Source organism: Babylonia areolata, chromosome 33, assembly GCF_041734735.1.
Source record: "Babylonia areolata isolate BAREFJ2019XMU chromosome 33, ASM4173473v1, whole genome shotgun sequence".
Classification (NCBI taxonomy): Eukaryota; Metazoa; Mollusca; class Gastropoda; order Neogastropoda; family Buccinidae; genus Babylonia; species Babylonia areolata.
In genome coordinates this window covers 442608-465752 of record NC_134908.1, presented here as the reverse complement: position 1 = coordinate 465752, position 23145 = coordinate 442608, and the positions used below count along the sequence as shown (strand labels likewise).

The window sequence follows — 23145 nt, the reverse complement described above, 5'->3', positions numbered from 1 at the left end:
CTTGACTCTTGGTTGGATTTTCCAGTCCAGCTGGGGGAAAGGGCAATCCTATGCACAGCGGACTGGCCGGAAAAGGAAAAACACGGGTGAAAACGTAATTAAAACGTAATTAAAGCAGGTATCTGTCATCGATAATGTTTCCGACCCACTTCCGACTGTGGAACGTGTTTTGGATGATAACATTATGGTGGAACATTGTGTCATTAACACCTAACGCTTAATGCCCAGACAATAGCATTTAAACTTTCCTTCCTTTGGCCGCGTGGCTTTAGGTCTTCACATTTAAACGTTCCCGTCTCACACCTTGTGGCTTTGAGTCTAACGTAACACAGAGTGTAGAGAGTCTAGCGTTACACAGAGTGTGCGTTGAGACTGTGAATGTGTCATTCCTCAGAACGGTGTTGTTGGTTTGGGTGACAACATGTGTGTGTGCCACGGTGCGTGCGTGTGGGGCGTGGGGTGGGGTGGGCGGGGCTATGAATATATTCCTTCTTTACGCTGCGTGGGTCTGGGTCTAACGAGAGCAACAAGGTGTGTTGAGACTGTCGTTCCACAGAGGTGTTTGGTGGTTTGGGTGACAAGTGGAACAGTGTGTTTTAGGGTGGGTGGGGGTGGGGGGTAGTGTGTGTGTGTGTGTGTGTGTGTGTGTGTGTGAGTGCCAGTGTGTGTGCAGTGTGTGTATGTGTCAGAGTGTGTGTGTGTGTGTGTGTGTGTGTGTGTGTGTGTGTGTGTGTGTGTGTGTATGTGTTTCTTGTTTCTGCTATCCGCCAAAATTAAGATCAAGGTCATGTTTGAGAAGGAAAAAAAAAAAAGACAGGATAGGGACACATGAAGGGAACCTAGCAAACCGGAAGGCGTACACAAATGACGACAATTCATTTGGCAAGATCACACCGTTAAGAGTTCACAGTTCAGTTCACAGAGCAGTACAGTTCAAGTCGTGTCGTGACCACATGACAATCAAACTTACCTTCCACTTCACGATCACCTCCACCACCGACATCAGTGATAACCTACCTTGTAATGTGTAGTTTAAATGCCATGACAAGACATGTACTGTGCTGTGGAATATCTCTGCCATATGATAACCTGCTTTGTAATGTGTAGTTCAAATGCCATGACATGACACATTGTGCTGTGCTGTGGAAGATCTCTGCCACATGATATCTTACCTGGTAATTCGTCGTTCCAGTTTGCCTCCTGACTTCTCTCTCCTTGAAATGAACATTCGCTCCACTGGCGGAAACCCAGCACTGTCTGACAGGTTTTTTTTTCAGCAGGAACACAGGTTACTGGCTTCACCCCTTCGTCAGGAAAAGAAACGTTCTGGGAAAATCCACTTTGGACAGGAACTGACAGAATACATATCTCTAAACTGATACCACAAAACGGTGCACTTTTGTCACAGGCCAGGAGTTAGTATCAGCATAGTCATAGACCATGAGTTATTACATTGTCATTGTCAATACTGTCATGGGCCCGAAATTATACATTGTCAGCCATCGTCAGCACTGTCACAGGGCAGTAGTACACTGTCACCTTGTTGAAGCGGGTTTCGCTTGTGCATTATGTGTACCTCCCCCTGTCCCACTTACAACCCGGCTGGAAAGACGGAGGTATTTTGTGTGTAGGGTGACTGGCGTTAAAGGTCACACTGGTTGTGTGTGTGTGTGTGTGTGTGTGTGTGTGTGTGTGTAGTGAGGGGTGGACGGAGGGTTGCGATTTCTCGAAAGCATAAAAGCAAGGGGGCGGGGGCCGGGGGGGGGGGCGGGCGGGAGAAGGGGGAGGGGGGGGGAGGTCAAGGACGCGCGAGCGTCCGTCTTGCCCAGAAACACTGATGACCTCGTGAAAAATGTGTGTGTGTGTGTGTGTGTGTGTGTGTGTGTGTGTGTTACTGCGACAGGTTAGGAAACAGAAAACGAGGAAGTGAAACAGCGATAGTATGTAGGTACACTCTTTTGTTTTTCCACCTCGTCTGACCCTGGGTAGGGGTGGCCGTAGCCCCACGGGTGGAGAGATAGGGTGGACCGGCTGACCGTCGGCAGTCCGGCACTGACTCCACGACTCAGTGCGCCACAATTCTCTTGCCCATAGCATGAATGTGTTCTGGGTTCGAATCTTTGGAACTCGGTAGACTACTGGAATGTCTCTGAGAGAGAGAGAGAGAGAGAGAGAGAGAGAGAGAGAGAGAGAGAGAGAGAGAGAGAGAGAGAGAGAGAGAGCAAACCAACGAACCAACCAACGAATCTTTTTTATGCGGGAAGTGGAATAAGCATGCATGTGCTTACATCTAGCCCTCAGGGCAAAGAAATACGAAATCAAAATATTCACAATATGACACTGAAAAAGTTATAGAAATACATATGACATTCCGCCAAATACACTCAAATACACAGCAAACATTTACAGATATTTAGTCATGATACATGCATTCATGACACTAATGTATATAAATACAGTAAATGAGAAAGAGAGAGAGAGAGAGAGAGAGAGAGAGAGACAGAGAGAGAGACAGAGACAGAGACAGAGAGAGAGACAGAGACAGAGACAGAGAGAGAGTACTGCCAGTGGAACAAAGGGAGAGACGTAACCCGTTCAAAGTTTCGTGATCAGTATATCAAATTATCTCCCTGTCACCCCTCTCTCTCCCCCTCTGTCTCTCTGTCTTTGTCATCATTCTTTCTCCCTCTCTCTGTCTCTCTGTCTTTATCATCATTCTCTCTCCCTCTCTCTGTCTTTGTCATCATTCTCTCTCCCTCTCTGTCTCTCTGTCTTTGTCATCATTCTCTCTCCCTCTCTCTGTCTGTCTGTCTTTGTCTATCATTCTCTCTCCCTCTCTCTGTCTCTCTGTCTTTGTCATCATTCTCTCTCCCTCTCTCTCTCTCTGTCTTTGTCATCATTCTCTCTCCCTCTCTCTGTCTGTCTGTCTTTGTCTATCATTCTCTCTACCTCTCTGTCTTTGTCATCATTCTCTCTCCCTCTCTCTGTCTGTCTGTCTTTGTCTATCATTCTCTCTCCCTCTCTCTGTCTCTCTGTCTTTGTCTATCATTCTCTCTCCCTCTCTCTGTCTCTGTCTTTGTCATCATTCTCTCTCCCTCTCTCTGTCTCTCTGTCTTTGTCATCATTCTCTCCCTCTCTCTGTCTCTCTGTCTTTGTCATCATTCTCTCCCTCTCTCTGTCTCTCTGTCTTTGTCATCATTCTCTCTCCCTCTCTCTGTCTCGCTGTCTTTGTCATCATTCTCTCCCTCTCTCTGTCTCTGTCTTTGTCATCATTCTCTCTCCCTCTCTCCCTCTCTCTGTCTCTCTGTCTTTGTCATCATTCTCTCTCCCTCTCTCTGTCTCTCTGTCTTTGTCATCATTCTCTCTCCCTCTCTCTGTCTCTCTGTCTTTGTCATCATTCTCTCTCCCTCTCTCTGTCTCTGTCTTTGTCATCATTCTCTCTCCCTCTCTCTGTCTCTGTCTTTGTCATCATTCTCTCTCCCTCTCTCTGTCTCTCTGTCTTTGTCATCATTCTCTCTCCCTCTCTCTGTCTCGCTGTCTTTGTCATCATTCTCTCCCTCTCTCTGTCTCTGTCTTTGTCATCATTCTCTCTCCCTCTCTCTGTCTCTCTGTCTTTGTCATCATTCTCTCTCCCTCTCTCTGTCTCTGTCTTTGTCATCATTCTCTCTCCCTCTCTCTGTCTCTGTCTTTGTCATCATTCTCTCTCCCTCTCTCTGTCTCGCTGTCTTTATCATCATTCTCTCCCTCTCTCTGTCTCTGTCTTTGTCATCATTCTCTCTCCCTCTCTCTGTCTCTCTGTCTTTGTCTATCATTCTCTCTCCCTCTCTCTGTCTCTGTCTTTGTCTATCATTCTCTCTCCCTCTCTCTGTCTCTGTCTTTGTCATCATTCTCTCTCCCTCTCTCTGTCTCTGTCTTTGTCTATCATTCTCTCTCCCTCTCTCTGTCTCTGTCTTTGTCATCATTCTCTCTCCCTCTCTGTCTCTGTCTTTGTCATCATTCTCTCTCCCTCTCTGTCTCTCTGTCTTTGTCATCATTCTCTCTCCCTCTCTCTGTCTCTGTCTTTGTCATCATTATCTCTCCCTCTCTCTCTGTCTCTCTGTCTTTGTCATCATTCTCTCCCTCTCTCTGTCTCTCTGTCTTTGTCATCATTCTCTCCCTCTCTCTGTCTCTCTGTCTTTGTCATCATTCTCTCTCCCTCTCTCTGTCTCGCTGTCTTTGTCATCATTCTCTCTCCCTCTCTCTGTCTCTGTCTTTGTCATCATTCTCTCTCCCTCTCTCCCTCTCTCTGTCTCGCTGTCTTTGTCATCATTCTCTCTCCCTCTCTCTGTCTCTCTGTCTTTGTCATCATTCTCTCTCCCTCTCTCTGTCTCTGTCTTTGTCATCATTCTCTCTCCCTCTCTCTGTCTCGCTGTCTTTATCATCATTCTCTCCCTCTCTCTGTCTCTGTCTTTGTCATCATTCTCTCTCCCTCTCTCTGTCGCTGTCTTTGTCATCATTCTCTCTCCCTCTCTCTGTCTGTCTTTGTCATCATTCTCTCTCCCTCTCTCTGTCTCGCTGTCTTTGTCATCATTCTCTCCCTCTCTCTGTCTCTGTCTTTGTCTATCATTCTCTCTCCCTCTCTCTGTCTCTCTGTCTTTGTCATCATTCTCTCTCCCTCTCTCTGTCTCTGTCTTTGTCATCATTCTCTCTCCCTCTCTCTGTCTGTCTTTGTCTATCATTCTCTCTCCCTCTCTCTGTCTCTGTCTTTGTCATCATTCTCTCTCCCTCTCTCTGTCTCTCTGTCTTTGTCTATCATTCTCTCTCCCTCTCTCTCTGTCTGTCTGTCTGTCTTTGTCATCATTCTCTCTCCCTCTCTCTGTCTCTCTGTCTTTGTCTATCATTCTCTCTCCCTCTCTCTGTCTTTGTCATCATTCTCTCTCCCTCTCTCTCTCTCTCTGTCTTTGTCATCATTCTCTCTCCCTCTCTCTGTCTCGCTGTCTTTGTCATCATTCTCCCTCTCTCTGTCTCTGTCTTTGTCATCATTCTCTCTCCCTCTCTCTGTCTCTGTCTTTGTCTATCATTCTCTCTCCCTCTCTCCCTCTCTCTGTCTTTGTCATCATTCTCTCTCCCTCTCTCTCTCTCTCTGTCTTTGTCATCATTGTCTCTCCCTCTCTCTGTCTCTGTCTTTGTCATCATTCTCTCTCCCTCTCTCTGTCTCTCTGTCTTTGTCATCATTCTCTCTCCCTCTCTCTGTCTGTTTCTTTGTCTCTAGTCTGTCTCCGCTATTTCTCTCTGTGTGTCGAGTCTCTCGCATCTTTTCCGTCTATGTCTCTCCATCTTTTTCTGTCTCAATCAGTCTGCCTGTCTCGATCTGTTCAAATAAATAAATAAATAAATAACAATACTCCACACACATGAGTGCTTCAGGATAAATACTCAAGGGGATATGATAAGAAAATACAATAAAATGTAATAAAATACAATAAAATGTAGCAAAATGAAATAAAAAGGTAGATACAAGAAAAAATAGTGGAAACGAAATCAAGTTAATTTACTGTTGTTACTAGAAAATTTTCTGACACTCAGCATTACAGGAATTCTGTGTGATAATGATGACTGGAATTTAACGACCTGGTTTATGTGTCTGTGGGAGACATTTTTTCACAGATGCTGAATATTGTGGCAACAAGGGGAGGCAACTTAATACATTAAAACAAAAACTTCCGGTTGATAAATTTTGCTGTTGTTTTCAAGGGAAAAATGCATTCGACATTGCAGTCCATTTGTGGTTAATATTACAACGCTTATATGTTTTAGACATAAGTTTACACAGTCTGGGCATTGCAGGTAATTATACAACTACAGATTTTTATCATTTCATCTGTGGAAGTGTCTATTTAACGATGATAACTTGGAGTAAGTCGTCCTTCATATGAAGCTCTTACGAGATACGTATCACGTTTATTGATCAAAATTTATCGATCAGTACAGCGCCTTGTGGTGGTGTCAATTGTGTCTTCTTTAAAGTGAAACACTTCGCACATATCGGATAGTTCATTGACTTAACTGAATCGATTGCCTTTGTTAATTTCGAGGATTAAAAACGATGCCTTTGACTGTTTGAGACCAACACGGCAACAGTAGTCGAGTGCAAACGGCAATGCAGTCAGCAGTCAAGTGCTGCTGAGGTAAGAAGATCTTGTGATGACTTTCTTCATCTGTTACATCAACAGTTGTGTAGCTGCGCTGCTGATGTGATGCCTTGTGACGAGTTTGTTTCAACCAGGTCACCTGTTAAAACAGGAGTTCTTGACTTATTCAGATTACAGCAGTGTATTGTGTAATAAAACAGGAGTTTTTGACTTATTCAGATTACAGCAGTGTGTTGACACTGTTGTGTAATAAAACAGGAGTTTTTGACTTATTTAAATTACAGCAGTGTATTGTGTAATCTAGACCAGTAACCAGAATTGGAAGTACATTCCTTTTCTGATTACTGCATGACTACTTTGTGTATATCTTGCTTTTCTGACTTCACACAATTCTGTTTTTAATTATGTGCGCCTAAAACTATTCAAAGAAGAGAAAAATCAAAATAGAATCTTTTTGAACTGAAGAAAAAAAATCAAGCTTGTGCATTTGATTTCTTGATACTAGAACGCGTAGCTCTGCTTCAGTTCAGTCAGTTCTGAGACATTCCCTGTAACAAAAAACATCACTTAGTTATAAACTGATGATAAACAACAACAAAACTTGCTTTCCTTATTCTGCTTCAGTTCAGTCAGTTCTAAGATATTCTCATAAAACAAAACAAACAAAGAAAATAACTTTTCATTTTATTTTTATATTCCCTGTATAACAATTGTGCAAAATTTACTTTCCCTTTTTGTTTTCAGATTTTGTTCCAGTTCCGTCTGCGAGTGAAGATAAGATTTTTACCAGTCACTGACAGTGAAGAGCAGCAGCACCATGATTGATTCCAGAACCTTCCATGTGCACAGCCACGCCGCCAAAGCCTTCAGCGTCATGCATGAGTTACGACTGCAGGAGCAGCTGTGTGACATTGTGCTCAGTGTCAGTGGAACCAAATTCCCGGCACATAAGGTGGACAGACGATCTCTGTGTGCGTCTCACTGCATGTGTCTTTCTGTCATTGTTTCTTTTTCTCATTCTCTGTCTGTGTCAGCGTGTGTCTGATTTTCCTCTGTATTTGTCTTCTCTCTCTATCTCTTTCTCTCTCTCTATCTATTTCTCTCTCTCTCTCTCTCTCTCTCTCTCTCACACACACACACACACACACACACACGCATACACACACACGCACACACACACACAATTTGTTGTGACAATACAGTGCAATATAATGTACTACTTTTTTTTTTGTAGTGCAATAATTTACAGTACAATGCATTACAATACAATTAAATTCAATACAACCTGAAGTGATGATGAACAACACAATGCAATACAAGTTACAACACAACACAACACATAACACCCATCCCAACTCAACCCAGTACAGTACAATACAATACAATAAAAATTATAAACACTTGAATAAAATACAATAGAATTTTATGGATGGACAGTGCCTGCTGGTGATCTTAGTATCAATATGATCATCATGATATTTTCGGACAGGTACTGCTGTAGTGCTGGTGGCTGTCGCCCCTACCTGTATGCCATGTTCACCTGTGGAATGCAGTACAATGTAATATGCAGTGCAGTGTTATACAGTGTGATGCAATACAATACACTACAATACAGTTTATTACAATACTATGCAATGCAGTGCAGTACAATGCAGTGGAACACAGTGGGTTCAATACAGTGCAATACAATATTATAATACAGTTCACTGTAATGCATGCAGAGTGATACAGTGCAGTTCAATACAATACAGTACAGTCGAATACAATGCATTGCAATACAACACGGTACAATTCAATGCATTTCAGTACAATACATTGGAATACAATACAATGCAAGACAATACAGTTCAGTGCATAACACTCAGTGGAATACACTGGACTGCAACACAGTGCAAAACAATACAGCTCAATACAATACAAGATTGTGGAATACAATGCTTTACAATACAATACAGTTCAAATTCAATGCAGTACAATGCATTGCAATAGAGTGCAATAGAAGAAACAAAAGCAAAAAAGTGCGATACAATATAGTGAAATACAATGCTTCGCAATACAATACAGTTCAATGCAATACAATACATTGCAATACAGTTCGGTACAATAGTCAATACAATACAATACAGTTGAATGCAATATAATTCATTGCAATTCTGCGCAATACAATACAATACAGTTCAGTGCAATACAGTGAAATACAATACAGTGCAATACAATGCAATACAGTGAACAATGCAACACTGCATTCCAATACAGTACAATACAGTTGAACACAACACAACACAGCACAGCCCAACACGACACATCCCAACGCAGCACATCCCAACACAGCACAGCCCAACACGACACATCCCAACACAGCACAGCCCAACACAACACATCCCAGCACAGCACAGCCCAACACGACACATCCCAACACAGCACAGCCCAACACGACACATCCCAACACAGCACAGCCCAACACAACACATCCCAGCACAGCACAGCCCAACACGACACATCCCAACACAGCACAGCCCAACACAACACATCCCAGCACAGCACAGCCCAACACAACACATCCCAGCACAGCACAGCCCAACACAACACATCCCAACACAGCACAGCCCAACACAACACATCCCAACACAGTGCACTGTCTCCCTGCCAGGTGGTGTTAGCGGGCTACAGCCCCTACCTGCGGGCCATGTTCACCAACGGGATGCTGGAGTCTGGGCGGGACGTGGTGGACATGCAGGGCATTGAGGCCGACACCATGGAGCTGCTGTTGGACTTCATGTACACCTGCTCAATCGTCATCAGCGTGGAAAACGTGCAGCGCGTCCTGCAGGGGGCCAGTCTTCTGGGCCTCACCTCCCTGCGCAACATGTGTGCACACTTCCTGCAGTCACACCTCACGCCTGCCAACTGTCTGGGTCAGTCTGTGTGTAGGGGTGGGGGTGGTGTGGAGGAGAGAGGGGAGGGGCGTCCACTTCCTGTAGTCTCACCTCACACCCTACAACTGTCTGGGTCAGTCTGTGTGTAGGGGTGGGGGTGGTGTGGAGGAGAGAGGGGAGGGGCGTTCACTTCCTGTAGTCACACCTCACAACTGTCTGGGTCAGTCTGTGTGTAGGGGTGGGGGTGGTGTGGAGGAGAGAGGGGAGGGGCGTCCACTTCCTGCAGTCTCACCTCACACCCTACAACTGTCTGGGTCAGTCTGTGTGCAGGGGTGGGGGTGGTGTGGAGGAGAGAGGGGAGGGGCGTCCACTTCCTGTAGTCACACCTCACACCCTACAACTGTCTGGATCAGTCTGTGTGTAGGGGTGGGGGTGGAGGGGAGGCTGTGGAGGAGAGGGGAGGGATGTTCACTTCCTGCTCAGTCTGTGTGGGGGCGTAGAGGTGGGGTGGGGGTAGAGGGGGGCTGTGAAGGAAGGGGGGTGGGGAATCCGTGGGTTTGCAGACATGTACTGTTACCATTGTTGTGGACAGGAATCCATCGGTTTGCAGACATGTACTGTTTCCATTGTTGTGGACAGGAATCCATCGGTTTGCAGACATGTACTCTAACTATTGTTGTGGAGAGGAATCCATCAGTTTGCAGACATGTACTCTAACCATTGTTGTGGAGAGGAATCCATCAGTTTGCAGACATGTACTGTTTCCATTGTTGTGGACAGGAATCCATCGGTTTGCAGACATGTACTCTAACCATTGTTGTGGACAGGAATCCATCGGTTTGCAGACATGTACTGTTTCCATTGTTGTGGACAGGAATCCATCGGTTTGCAGACATGTACTGTTACCATTGTTGTGGACAGGAATCCATCGGTTTGCAGACATGTACTGTTTCCATTGTTGTGGAGAGGAATCCATCGGTTTGCAGACATGTACTGTTTCTTTCCATTGTTGTGGAGAGGAATCCATCGGTTTGCAGACATGTACTCTAACCATTGTTGTGGACAGGAATCCATTGGTTTGCAGACATGTACTGTTTCTTTCCATTGTTGTGGAGAGGAATCCATCAGTTTGCAGACATGTACTCTAACCATTGTTGTGGGCAGGAATCCACCAGTTTGCAGACATGTACTATTACCATTGTTGTGGGCAGGAATCCATCGGTTTGCAGACATGTACTCTTGCACAGAGCTGGAGGCCACAGCCCGAGAGTTCATCTTCCAGAACTTCCTGCTGGTCTCCCACACTGAAGAGTTCCTGGAGCTGTCAGAGGACCAGCTGATTGGTCTGCTGCAGAGTGACAAACTGCATGTGACCAATGAAAATCAGGTATTCAACATTGCATGTGACCAATGAAAATCAAGTATTCAGCATTGCCTGTGACCAATGAAAATTGGGTAATAACATTGCCCGTAACCAATGGAAATCAGGTATCTAGCATTGCCTGTGACCAATGAAAATCAGGTATTCAGTATTGTCTGTGACCAATGAAAATCAGGTATTCAACATTGTCCATGACCAGTGAAAATCAGGTATTCAGCATTTGCCCAGAACCAATGAAAATCAGGTATTCAGCATTGTCAATGACCAATGAAATTCAGATATTCAGCATTACCCATGACCAGTGAAAATCAGGTGTTCAGCATTGCCTATGACCAATGAAAATCAGTTATACAGCATTACCCGTGACCAATGAAAATCAGTTATACAGCATTACCCATGACCAATGAAAATCAGTTATACAGCATTACCCATGACCAATGAAAATCAGTTATACAGCATTACCCGTGACCAATGAAAATCAGGTGTTCAGCATTGTCTATGACCAATGAAAATCATTTATACAGCATTACCCGTGACCAATGAAAATCAGTTATACAGCATTACCCGTGACCAATGAAAATCATTTATACAGCATTACCCGTGACCAATGAAAATCAGGTATCCACAATTGCCAGAGAGTGTCTTTGTGTGCCTGTGCATGTTGGCATGTATGTGTTGTGGTGTTCTAAGGTGATTTCTTTTTCCTTTCTTTTTAAAATGTCCTTCCACTAGTGTGACAAGTATGGAAGTTATTGAAACTTTACTTCATAAGACACCTAAAACTTACAGATCATTGATTCATAATTGTGTCACTTAATGGAAAAACTTGTTTCAAGTATGGTACACATGTGCCAGTGTGATGTGTGATTTAAGTGTGTGTTTGGGCTGGTGTATATAGTGTGTATGCAAGTGTAGAAGTATTTGTGAGAGGCAGTGTGGGTTATGGTTGTGTATTTCATGAAGTTAATGAATGGAATTAAAGCATATTAAAGGGGTTTGCTGTCCTGGACACTAATGAGTTATGTTTTTAGTGGTGTTGGTGTGCATTGTGTTACAGATTAGTTCTGTTGGTGAGGTGGCCTAGAGCCAGTATGTCCAGCTAGGAAGTAGATATCCACTGGTGTGTTGTGTGTCCCAGTCATGGTGTGTTGTGTGTCCCAGTCATGGTGTGTTGTGTGTCCCAGTCATGGGGTGTTGTGTGTCCCAGTCATGGTGTGCTGTGTGTTGTCCCAGTCATGGTGTCCCAGTCATGGTATGTTGTGTGTCCCAGTCATGGTGTGTTGTGTGTCCCAGTCATGGGGTGTTGTGTGTCCCAGTCATGGTGTGCTGTGTGTTGTCCCAGTCATGGTGTGCTGTGTGTTGTCCCAGTCATGGTGTGCTGTGTGTCCCAGTCATGGTGGCCCAGTCATGGTGTCCCAGTCATGGTGTGCTGTGTGTTGTCCCAGTCATGGTGTGTTGTGTGTCCCAGTCATGGTGGCCCAGTCATGGTGTGTTGTGTGTCCCAGTCATGGTGTGCTGTGTGTTGTCCCAGTCATGGTGGCCCAGTCATGGTGTGTTGTGTGTCCCAGTCATGGTGTGTTGTGTGTCCCAGTCATGGTGTGTAGTGTGTTGTCCCAGTCATGGTGTGCTGTGTGTTGTCCCAGTCATGGTGTCCCAGTCATGGTGTGTTGTGTGTCCCAGTCATGGTGTGTTGTGTGTCCCAGTCATGGTGTGTTGTGTGTTGTCCCAGTCATGGTGTCCCAGTCATGGTGTGTTGTGTGTCCCAGTCATGGTGTGTAGTGTGTTGTCCCAGTCATGGTGTGTTGTGTGTCCCAGTCATGGTGTGTTGTGTGTTGTCCCAGTCATGGTGTGTTGTGTGTCCCAGTCATGGTGTGTTGTGTGTTGTCCCAGTCATGATGTGCTGTGTGTCCCAGTCATGGTGTCCCAGTCATGGTGTGTAGTGTGCCCCAGTCATGTGGTGTGCTGTGTCATGGTGTGTTGTGTCACGGTGTGCTGTGTGTCACGGTGTGCTGTGTGTCACGGTCCCAGGTGTTTGAGGCGGCATGTGCATGGATCCGGCACGACTCGAAGCCCCGCCAGCTGTGTGCCTGCAAGATCCTGCAGAACATCCGCCTGGCCCTGCTGGACCTGCCCTTCCTGGAGAACATAGTGCTCAAGTCCGAGTTCTTCCACACCTGCGAGCAGTGCCAGCTGCTCATAAGCCGCGCCATCCGTACCAAGCAGGACAGTCGCGAGCTGGAGAGGATCACGCCACGAGCGCAGCCCCCCTGCATCTACGTCATTGGCGGCCGCAACAACACGCACTGCCAGCTGAGCAGCATGGAGAGATTTGACTTCCTCACCAACGAGTGGTTTGAGATGGTCAGTGGCTTTGTGCTGTTGGTGGTCAATGGCTGTGTGTGTGTGGTCAGAAGAAACACAAGCCCTTTGCTGTCGTTCACTGTCTGTTCACTGTTTGGACTGTCTGTTGTACAGTCCTGTCTTGAAGAAACAAGCCCTTTGCTGTCGTTCACTGTCTGTTCACTGTTTGGACTGTCTGTTGTACAGTCCTGTCTTGAAGAAACAAGCCCTTTGCTGTCGTTCACTGTCTGTTCACTGTTTGGACTGTCTGTTGTACAGTCCTGTCTTGAAGAAACAAGCCCTTTGCTGTCGTTCACTGTCTGTTCACTGTTTGGACTGTCTGTTGTACAGTCCTGTCTTGAAGAAACAAGCCCTTTGCTGTCGTTCACTGTCTGTTCACTGTTTGGACTGTCTGTTGTACAGTCCTGTCTTGAAGAAACAAGCCCTTTGCTGTCGTTCACTGTCTGTTCACTGTTTGGACTGTCTGTTGTACAGTCCTGTCTTGAAGAAACAGGCCCTTTGCTGTCGTTCACTGTCTGTTCACTGTTTGGACTGTCTGTTGTACAGTCCTGTCTTGAAGAAACAAGCCCTTTGCTGTCGTTCACTGTCTGTTCACTGTTTGGACTGTCTGTTGTACAGTCCTGTCTTGAAGAAACAAGCCCTTTGCTGTCGTTCACTGTCTGTTCACTGTTTGGACTGTCAGTTGTACAGTCCTGTCTTGAAGAAACAAGCCCTTTGCTGTCGTTCACTGTCTGTTCACTGTTTGGACTGTCTGTTGTACAGTCCTGTCTTGAAGAAACAGGCCCTTTGCTGTCGTTCACTGTCTGTTCACTGTTTGGACTGTCTGTTGTACAGTCCTGTCTTGAAGAAACAGGCCCTTTGCTGTCGTTCACTGTCTGTTCACTGTTTGGACTGTCTGTTGTACAGTCCTGTCTTGAAGAAACAGGCCCTTTGCTGTCGTTCACTGTCTGTTCACTGTTTGGACTGTCAGTTGTACAGTCCTGTCTGGAAGAAACAAGCCCTTTGCTGTCGTTCACTGTCTGTTCACTGTTTGGACTGTCTGTTGTACAGTCCTGTCTTGAAGAAACAAGCCCTTTGCTGTCGTTCACTGTCTGTTCACTGTTTGGACTGTCTGTTGTACAGTCCTGTCTTGAAGAAACACAGGCACTTTGCTGTCGTTCACTGTCTGTTCACTGTTTGGACTGTCTGTTGTACAGTCCTGTCTTGAAGAAACAGGCCCTTTGCTGTCGTTCACTGTCTGTTCACTGTTTGGACTGTCTGTTGTACAGTCCTGTCTGGAAGAAACAAGCCCTTTGCTGTCGTTCACTGTCTGACCTGTTATTGTGAAGTGCTTTGAGAGGTCTGGAAGTGCATCATAAATGTACTAGTATTATTATCATTACTTCTTTTTTATAATTATTTTAGATATGCACCCAGCAAAGACAATGGAGGGACATTGTTCTATTTTGTTCTGTCCTAATCTGTTCTGTCCTAATCTGTTCTGTCCTAATCTGTGTCTTTCAGCTGGGACATAGTCTGTTCTGTTCCATCCTGTCCTGTTCTATTCTGTGTCTGTGTCTTTCAGCTGGACATGCACACAGCCAGAACAGCAGTGAGAAGTATTTGGTTCTATTCTATTGTGTCCGGTTCTATATCTGTTCTGTATCTTCTAGCTGGACCTGCACACTGCCAGAACAGCAGTGAGAAGTATTTGGTTCTATTCTATTCTGTCCGGTTCTATATCTGTTCTGTATCTTCTAGCTGGACCTGCACACTGCCAGAACAGCAGTGAGAAGTATTTGGTTCTATTCTATTCTGTCCAGTTCTATATCTGTTCTGTATCTTCTAGCTGGACCTGCACACTGCCAGAACAGCAGTGAGAAGTATTTGGTTCTATTCTATTGTGTCCGGTTCTATATCTGTTCTGTATCTTCTAGCTGGACCTGCACACTGCCAGAACAGCAGTGAGAAGTATTTGGTTCTATTCTATTCTGTCCGGTTCTATATCTGTTCTGTATCTTCTCGCTGGACATGCACACTGCCAGAACAGCAGTGAGAAGTATTTGGTTCTATTCTATTCTGTCCGGTTCTATATCTGTTCTGTATCTTCTCGCTGGACCTGCACACTGCCAGAACAGCAGTGGGGAATATTCTGTTCTGTTCCATTCTGTCCTGATGTATGGAATCCGTTCTATCCAGTTCTATATCTGCTCTATATCTTCCAGCTGGACCTGCACACTGCCAGAACAGCAGTGGGGAATATTCTGTTCTGTTCCATTCTGTCCTGATGTATGGAATCCGTTCTATCCAGTTCTATATCTGCTCTATATCTTCCAGCTGGACCTGCACACTGCCAGAACAGCAGTGGGGAATATTCTGTTCTGTTCTATTCTATCATATGGAGTGATGGGCTAGAGGTAACACGTCCGCCTAGGAAGCGAGAGAATCTGAGCGCACTGGTTCGAATCACAGCTCAGCCGCCGATATTTTCTCCCCCTCCACTAGACCGTGAGTGGTGGTCTGGACACTAGTCATTCAGATGAGACAATAAACCGAGGTCCCATGTGCAGCATGTACTTAGCGCACGTAAAAGAACCCATGGCAACAAAAGAGTTGTTCCTGGCAAAATTCTGTAGAAAAATCCACTTCGATAGGAAAAACAAATAAAACTGCACGCAAGAAAAAATACCAAAAAATGGGTGGCGCTGTAGTGTAGCGACACATTCTCCCTGGGGAGAGCAGCCCAAATTTCAGACAGAGAAATCTGTTATGATAAAAAGAAATACCAAATACAAATACAAATCCTGTTCTATAGATGTCGTTCTATCCTGTTCTATGCCTGCTCTATATCTTCCAGCTGGACCTGCACACTGCCAGAACAGCAGTGGGGAATATTCTGTTCTCTTCTATTCTATCCTGTTCTATAGATGTTCTGTCCTGTTCTATCCTGTTCTATGTCTGCTCTGTTTCTTCCAGCTGGACCTGCACGCAGCCAGAACAGCAGTGAGGAATATTCTGTTCTATTCTATCCTGTTCTATAGATGCCGTTCTATCCTGTTCTATGCCTGCTCTGTATCTTCCAGCTGGACCTGCACGCAGCCAGAACAGCAGTGAGGAATATTCTGTTCTATTCTATCCTGTTCTATGGATGCCATTCTATCCTGTTCTATCCTGTTCTATAGATGTCATTCTATCCTGTTCTATCCTGTTCTATGTCTGCTCTGTTTCTTCCAGCTGGACCTGCACGCAGCCAGAACAGCAGTGGGGAATATTCTGTTCTATTCTATCCTGTTCTATAGATGTCATTCTATCCTGTTCTATCCTGTTCTATGTCTGCTCTGTATCTTCCAGCTGGACCTGCACGCAGCCAGAACAGCAGTGGGGAATATTCTGTTCTATTCTATCCTGTTCTATAGATGTCATTCTATCCTGTTCTATCCTGTTCTATGCCTGCTCTGTTTCTTCCAGCTGGACCTGCACGCAGCCAGAACAGCAGTGAGGAATATTCTGTTCTGTTCCATTCTGTCCTGTTCTGTGGATGTCGTTCTTTCCTGTTCTGTTCTGTTCTAGTCCGTTCTATCCTGTTCTACTCTCTCTGCTGTCTACCTTCCAGCTGGACATGCATACAGCCAGAACAGCAGTAGGGGCGGCCAGCCTTGACGGACTGCTGTACGCGGTGGGGGGGGAGTGTGCCATGGCCGATTCCCAGGACGACACACTGTACCTTCGCTGCACCGAGTGCTACGACCCCGTCCTCAAGCAGTGGTACCAGATGTCCGACATGCACAAAGCTCGCTCCTTCGTGGCTGTGGCCGCTGTCGGGGGCTACCTGTACGCCATAGGTGGGTGGTTCGGGTCTTGGGGAAGGTGTCAGCAAGTTTTAAGTCTTGTGTTGGCATCCACAGGTTTGCTTGTTTTTTGTTTTAACCATAGTATGACAGGAGCGTGTTACAAAAAAGTTAACTTTTGCCTCTGCGGGTACCTGTACACCATAGGTGTGTGATTCAGGTCTTGGGGAAGGTATCATCTAGTTGTAAGTCTTGTGTTGGTATAAACAGGTTGTTTTTGGTTGTTTGTTTTTTACCATAGTATGACAGGAGCATGTCACAAGAAAGATATGTTATACCTTTTGGGTTTTAAAGGTTACCTTTCGGGGGGGGGGGGGGGGGGGGGGGGGGGGGGTACCTGTTCGCCATAGGTAGGTTGTTCAGTTCTTGGGTGTCATCAAGTCCTAAGTCTTGTGTTGGTATCAGCAGGTTTTTATTTTATTTCTTTTTTTACCTTAGTATGACAGGAGCATGTCACAAGAATTTGAATTGAGTGTGATGGAGGGATGTGACGCCCAGTGCTGTGTGTTGTGTGGGTGCAGGGGGGGAGGGGGGGTGTGGCACCAATACTATGAATTGAGTGTGATGGAGGGATGTGAAGCCCAGTGCTGTGTGTTGTGTGGGTGTAGTGGGGGAGGGGGGGGTGGCACCAATACTATGAATTGAGTGTGATGGAGGGATGTGAAGCCCAGTGCTGTGTGTTGTGTGGGTGCAGGGGGGGAGGGGGGGGTGACACCAATACTATGAATTGAGTGTGATGGAGGGATGTGAAGCCCAGTGCTGTGTGTTGTGTGGGTGCAGGGGGGGAGGGGGGGGTGACACCAATACTATGAATTGAGTGTGATGGAGGGATGTGAAGCCCAGTGCTGTGTGTTGTGTGGGTGCAGGGGGGGAGGGGGGGGGGGGGTGGCACCAATACTATGAATTGAGTGTGATGGAGGGATGTGAACCCAGTGCTGTGTGTTGTGTGCTGTGTGCTGTGTGTTGTGTGGGTGCAGGGGGGGGGGGGGGTGGCACCAATACTATGAATTGAGTGTGATGGAGGGATGTGAACCCAGTGCTGTGTGCTGTGTGGGTGCAGGGGGGGAGGACCGTACAGCCAGCTTCAGCACTGTGGAGAGGTTTGAACCCAAACACAACCGCTGGACCGAGGCCCCCAGCATGAAGGGCAAGAGAGCTGGTGCTGGGGTGACCGTGTGTGACGGCAAGATCTATGTGGCTGGTCAGTCAGGGTGTGTGTGTGTGTGTGTGTGGCTGGTCAGTTTGTGTGTGTGTGTGTGTGTGGCTGGTCAGTGTGTGTGTGTGTGTGTGTGTGTGTGTGGCTGGTCAGTGTGTGTGTGTGTGTGTGTGTGTGCGGGAGTGTGTGTGTCCACAGGGGGCTATGACATGTCCACAGACAGAGGGCTATGACATGTCCACAGACAGGGGGCTATGACATGTCCACAGGGGGCTATGACATGTCCACAGACAGGGGGCTATGACATGTCCACAGGGGGCTATGACATGTCCACAGACAGGGGGCTATGACATGTCCACAGGGGGCTATGACAAGATCCTACACACGGACAGAGCCAGCATGGAGTGCTATGACCCTGACAGCCAGGAGTGGACGCTGACAGCAGAGATGGAGAAGGCACGGTCAGGGCTGGTGCTGGTGGCCCTGGATCACTACATCTACGCCTTTGGGGGTCGGTTCCGACCCACGGACCAGTACTTTGACCTGGTGGAGAGGTGGGCAGCTATCGTGGTCATTCTGTGTGGGTCTGGGTGTGTGTATGTGTGTGTGTGTGGGGGGGGGGGGGGGGGCAGGGGTTGGGGGGGAGGGGGCATGGAGGGGGGGGGGGTCGGTTCCAACCCACTGACCAGTACTTTGACCTCTTGGACAGGTGGGCAGCTGCGGTGGTCGTTGTGTGTGGGTGTTTGTGTGTGTGGGTGAGTGTGTGTAGGTGTTTCTGTGTATGTGTGTGTGTGGCTGAGGTGTGTTGTAGCTGAGTTGGGGCAAAGTATGAAACTTCCTCCCGTCTTACGTATCATACAGTGAGATGATGACAGTGTCCACAGTTTTTGTTCAAAATTTGCACACACGAATGACTTGTCAACAAACCGAGGAAAGCACACAGAGTTTGAAACAACTAATTCTGTTGTCTGCCTTGTGACTGAGAAGGAACTAGGTCAGACGCCACTGTTGACACGCATAGTTCACATGAACCAGTCACCATGAAAATAGCTCTCCTGCTGGCGACCACAGCAACACACTCAGCATTTATTGGTCACAGTGGGGAATGGGAAGGTCAGTTAAGATATTCTTAGCCTATAACGTCATTATATAAATTGGGTGCACTCCAAAAAGTCAAAACTGTCTAAAGTCCGTATTGTGGCCCTTCGTCTGAAACGGCTGTAAATAGTAGGGCCTCGATCAGGGACCTTCATCTGGTGTGAGTTAAGTATCCATTGTTATTATCACCATCATGTTTCCTCTCCCCCCTCCAGGAAGTATCCATTGTTATTATCACCATCATGTTCCCCCCCCTCCCCCCCTCCAGGAAGTATCCATTGTTATTATCACCATCATGTTTCCTCCCCCCTCCCCCCTCCAGGAAGTATCCATTGTTATTATCACCATCATGTTTCCTCCCCCCTCCCCCCTCCAGGAAGTATCCATTATTATTATCACCATCATGTTCCCCCCCCTCCCCCCCTCCAGGAAGTATCCATTGTTATTATTACCATCATGTTTCCCCCCCCTCCAGGAAGTATCCATTATTATTATCACCATCATGTTCCCCCCCCTCCCCCCCTCCAGGAAGTATCCATTGTTATTATCAACATCATGTTTCCCCCCCCTCCAGGAAGTATCCATCATTATTATCAACATCATGTTTCCTCTCCCACCTCCAGGAAGTATCCATTGTTATTATTACCATCATCTTTCCTCCCCCCCTACCCCCCTCCAGGAAGTATCCATTGTTATTATTACCATCATGTTTCCCCCCCCTCCCCCCTCCAGGAAGTATCCATTGTTATTATCACCATCATGTTTCCCCCCCCTCCCCCCTCCAGGAAGTATCCATTGTTATTATTACCATCATCTTTCCTCCCCCCCTACCCCCCTCCAGGAAGTATCCATTGTTATTATTACCATCATGTTCCCCCCCCCCCCTCCAGGAAGTATCCATTGTTATTATTACCATCATCTTTCCTCCCCCCCTACCCCCCTCCAGGAAGTATCCATTGTTATTATTACCATCATGTTTCCTCTCCCCCCTCCAGGAAGTATCCATTGTTATTATTACCATCATGTTTCCTCTCCCCCCTCCAGGAAGTATCCATTGTTATTATTACCATCATGTTTCCTCTCCCCCCTCCAGGAAGTATCCATTGTTATTATTACCATCATGTTTCCCCCCCCCCCCCCCCCCCCCTCCAGGAAGTATCCATTATTATTATTACCATCATGTTCCCCCCCCCCCTCCAGGAAGTATCCATTCTTTTTGTTACCATCATGTTTCCCCCCCCCCTCCAGGAAGTATCCATTGTTATTATTACCATCATCTTTCCTCCCCCCCTCCAGGAAGTATCCATTGTTATTATTACCATCATCTTTCCTCCCCCCCCTCCCCCCCTCCAGGAAGTATCCATTGTTATTATTACCATCATGTTTCCCCCCCCTCCAGGAAGTATCCATTGTTATTATTACCATCATGTTTCCTCCCCCCCTCCAGGAAGTATCCATTGTTATTATTACCATCATGTTTCCTCCCCCCCTCCCCCCCTCCAGGAAGTATCCATTGTTATTATCACCATCATGTTTCCTCCCCTCCCCTCCCCCCTCCAGGAAGTATCCATTGTTATTATTACCATCATGTTTCCTCCCCCCCCCCCTCCCCCCTCCAGGAACTATCCATTGTTATTATCACCATCATGTTTCCTCTCCCACCTCCAGGAAGTATCCATTGTTATTATCACCATCATGTTCCCCCCCTCCCCCCTCCAGGAAGTATCCATTGTTATTATCACCATCATGTTCCCCCCTCCCCCCTCCAGGAAGTATCCATTGTTATTATCACCATCATGTTCCCCCCCCCCCCCCTCCAGGAAGTATCCATTGTTATTATTACCATCATGTTTCCTCCCCCCTCCTCCCCCCTCCAGGAAGTATCCATTGTTATTATTACCATCATGTTTCCTCCCCCCCTACCCCCCTCCAGGAAGTATCCATTGTTATTATTACCATCATGTTTCCCACCCCCTCCCCCCTCCAGGAAGTATCCATTGTTATTATTACCATCATGTTTCCTCCCCCCCTCTGGGAAGTATCCATTGTTATTATTACCATCATGTTCCCCCCCCACTCCAGGAAGTATCCATTGTTATTATTACCATCATGTTTCCTCCCCCCTCCCCCCTCCAGGAAGTATCCATTGTTATTATTACCATCATCTTTCCTCCCCCCTCCCCCCTCCAGGAAGTATCCATTGTTATTATTACCATCATGTTTCCTCCCCCCCTCCCCCCTCCAGGAAGTATCCATTGTTATTATTACCATCATCTTTCCCCCCACTCCAGGAAGTATCCATTGTTATTATTACCATCATGTTTCCCCCCCCTCCCCCCCCCCCCCCCCCCTCCAGGAAGTATCCATTGTTATTATTACCATCATGTTCCCCCCCGCCCCCCCCTTCGCCCCTCCCCCTCCAGGAAGTATCCATTATTATCATTATTACCGTCATCTTCCCCCCACCACCCCCAGGTTCAACACAGTGACCCGGCAGTGGACCACCATCCACCCCATGCAGAAGCCGCGGGCGTGGGCGGGGGTGGCCGTGTTCGACAACCGTATCTACGTGTGCGGCGGCTTTGACGGCCAGAACCGACTGAGTGACGCTGAGACCTATGACCCCGACACGGACCACTGGACCTACATCAGCAACATGATCGTGCCCAGGGCCGGCTGTGGTGCCGCCGTCGTGTGACGGGGGAGGGGGTAGGAGTGGTGGTGACAGCCCCCCCCCCCCCCTCCCCTCCTCTCCTCCTCTCCTGCAGTTCCGGCTGTGGAGACTTGGAGATCTTCGTGTCTGCGCAGAGGAATTGTGTGTCATTCTGAATCGATCGTGTCTGTGTGGAGGAATAATGCGTCAGTCTGAATATTGGATTGTGTCTGTGTGGAGGAATAATGCGTCATTCTGAATATTGGATTGTGTCTGTGTGGAGGAATAATGCGTCATTCTGAATATTGGATTGTGTCTGTTTAACAGGGACTGTGTGTCATTCTGAATCAGGCATCATGTCTGTAACAGGGATTACGCGTCATTCTGAATCAGAGAGTGTGAGGCTGTGTCTGTTCAGAGAATTACACATCACTCTGAATCAGAGAGTGTGAGGCTGTGTCTGTTCAGAGAATTACACGTCACTCTGAATCAGAGAGTGTGTCTGTACAGTTGGGTTGTGTCTGTTCAGAGAATTACACGTCACTCTGAATCAGAGAGTGTGTCTGTACAGTTGGGTTGTGTCTGTTCAGAGAATTACACGTCATTCTGAATCAGAGAGTGTGTCTGTACAGTGAGGTTGTGTCTGTTCAGAGAATTACACGTCATTCTGAATCAGAGAGTGTGTCTGTACAGTGAGGTTGTGTCTGTTCAGAGAATTACACGTCATTCTGAATCAGAGAGTGTGTCTGTACAGTGAGGTTGTGTCTGTTCAGAGAATTACACGTCATTCTGAATCAGAGAGTGTGTCTGTACATTGAGGCTGTGTCTGTTCAGAGAATTGCGCGTAATTCTGAATCAGAGATCGAGTAGTATAAGAGATGGGGGTTCTATATACAACTTTTTTGGGCGTATTAGCTTGTGTTAAGGCCCTCAAGCATAAAAAAAATTTAGCCAAAACCTGTGTATGTTGGAGTAATATGACCCTCAAGCATAAAAAAATATATATAGTTAAAACAAGTTATATGTGTATGGAGAGCCAAATCACAAGATAAAAAAAAAAAATGGTTGGATATGTGTATGGAGGGGAGCGAAACGGTCATGGGGGTTCTATATACAACCGACCCCAGCCCAAAACCGCGCAATACCGCCCTCAAGCATAAAAAAAAAAAATCTAGTTAAAACCAGTTATGTGTATGGAGAGCGAAACGGTCGCCCCGTTCCCCGTGCGGTTGCTTGCCAGCACACACACTGCGTGTGTAGTGGGAGTGGTCCCGCGCACAGCCTGCCTCCGCGTATCTTCCCACCCGCGCGCGAAGATTGTGATCACCCTATTAGAGAAAAGATTATATTGTATATATAGAAAAAATAATGCCTTTTCCACATAACATTTGTGAGTACCCCCAAGTTAAAACAAATAGAGTATGCGGTCGAGCTTGCATGGGGCTCTATTGTAAAGATCATATTAAATGTCATAGAAAAGGAATGTCACTTCCAGTACTTTGTATAAAATGCAACCTTTATGTACGTACGAAGTATGTTATTTGTTGTAAATGTAAGCATAAAAAAGAGAAGCCTCCTCCCATGGAGAAAAAGATTGATCCTATACCCGGTTGTGGAGAACATTCAAGCGACTCTGAGGATGATGATGATGACGATGATGAA

General features: G+C 46.6%; 2 protein-coding genes across 8 annotated transcripts in view; one reads left to right on the top strand and one right to left on the bottom strand.

The window, feature by feature from the left end:
- LOC143277062 (uncharacterized) overlaps positions 1-1582 on the bottom strand; it is a 22789-nt gene extending 21207 nt beyond the window's left edge. For 4 of the 7 annotated variants that reach the window (XR_013053676.1, XR_013053675.1, XR_013053677.1 and 1 more), the window contains exon 1: positions 1173-1580. The gene's annotated coding sequence lies outside the window, so the exon portion shown is untranslated. Of the gene's footprint in view, positions 1-1017; positions 1050-1172 lie in introns of those variants that run through there. The other 3 variants (XM_076581797.1, XM_076581798.1, XM_076581796.1) reach the window with 3 other exon arrangements.
- Positions 1583-6914: 5332 nt separating this feature from the next.
- LOC143277000 (kelch-like protein 18) lies at positions 6915-22330 on the top strand. Its single transcript, XM_076581706.1, has 8 exons — positions 6915-7083; positions 8782-9046; positions 10219-10394; positions 12417-12749; positions 16342-16570; positions 17637-17777; positions 18094-18286; positions 21306-22330. Exons 1-8 carry the CDS (start codon positions 6949-6951, stop codon positions 21526-21528), a joined length of 1695 nt encoding a protein of 564 aa, XP_076437821.1. The 5' UTR covers positions 6915-6948; the 3' UTR covers positions 21529-22330.
- The last annotated feature ends 815 nt before the right edge of the window (positions 22331-23145 follow it).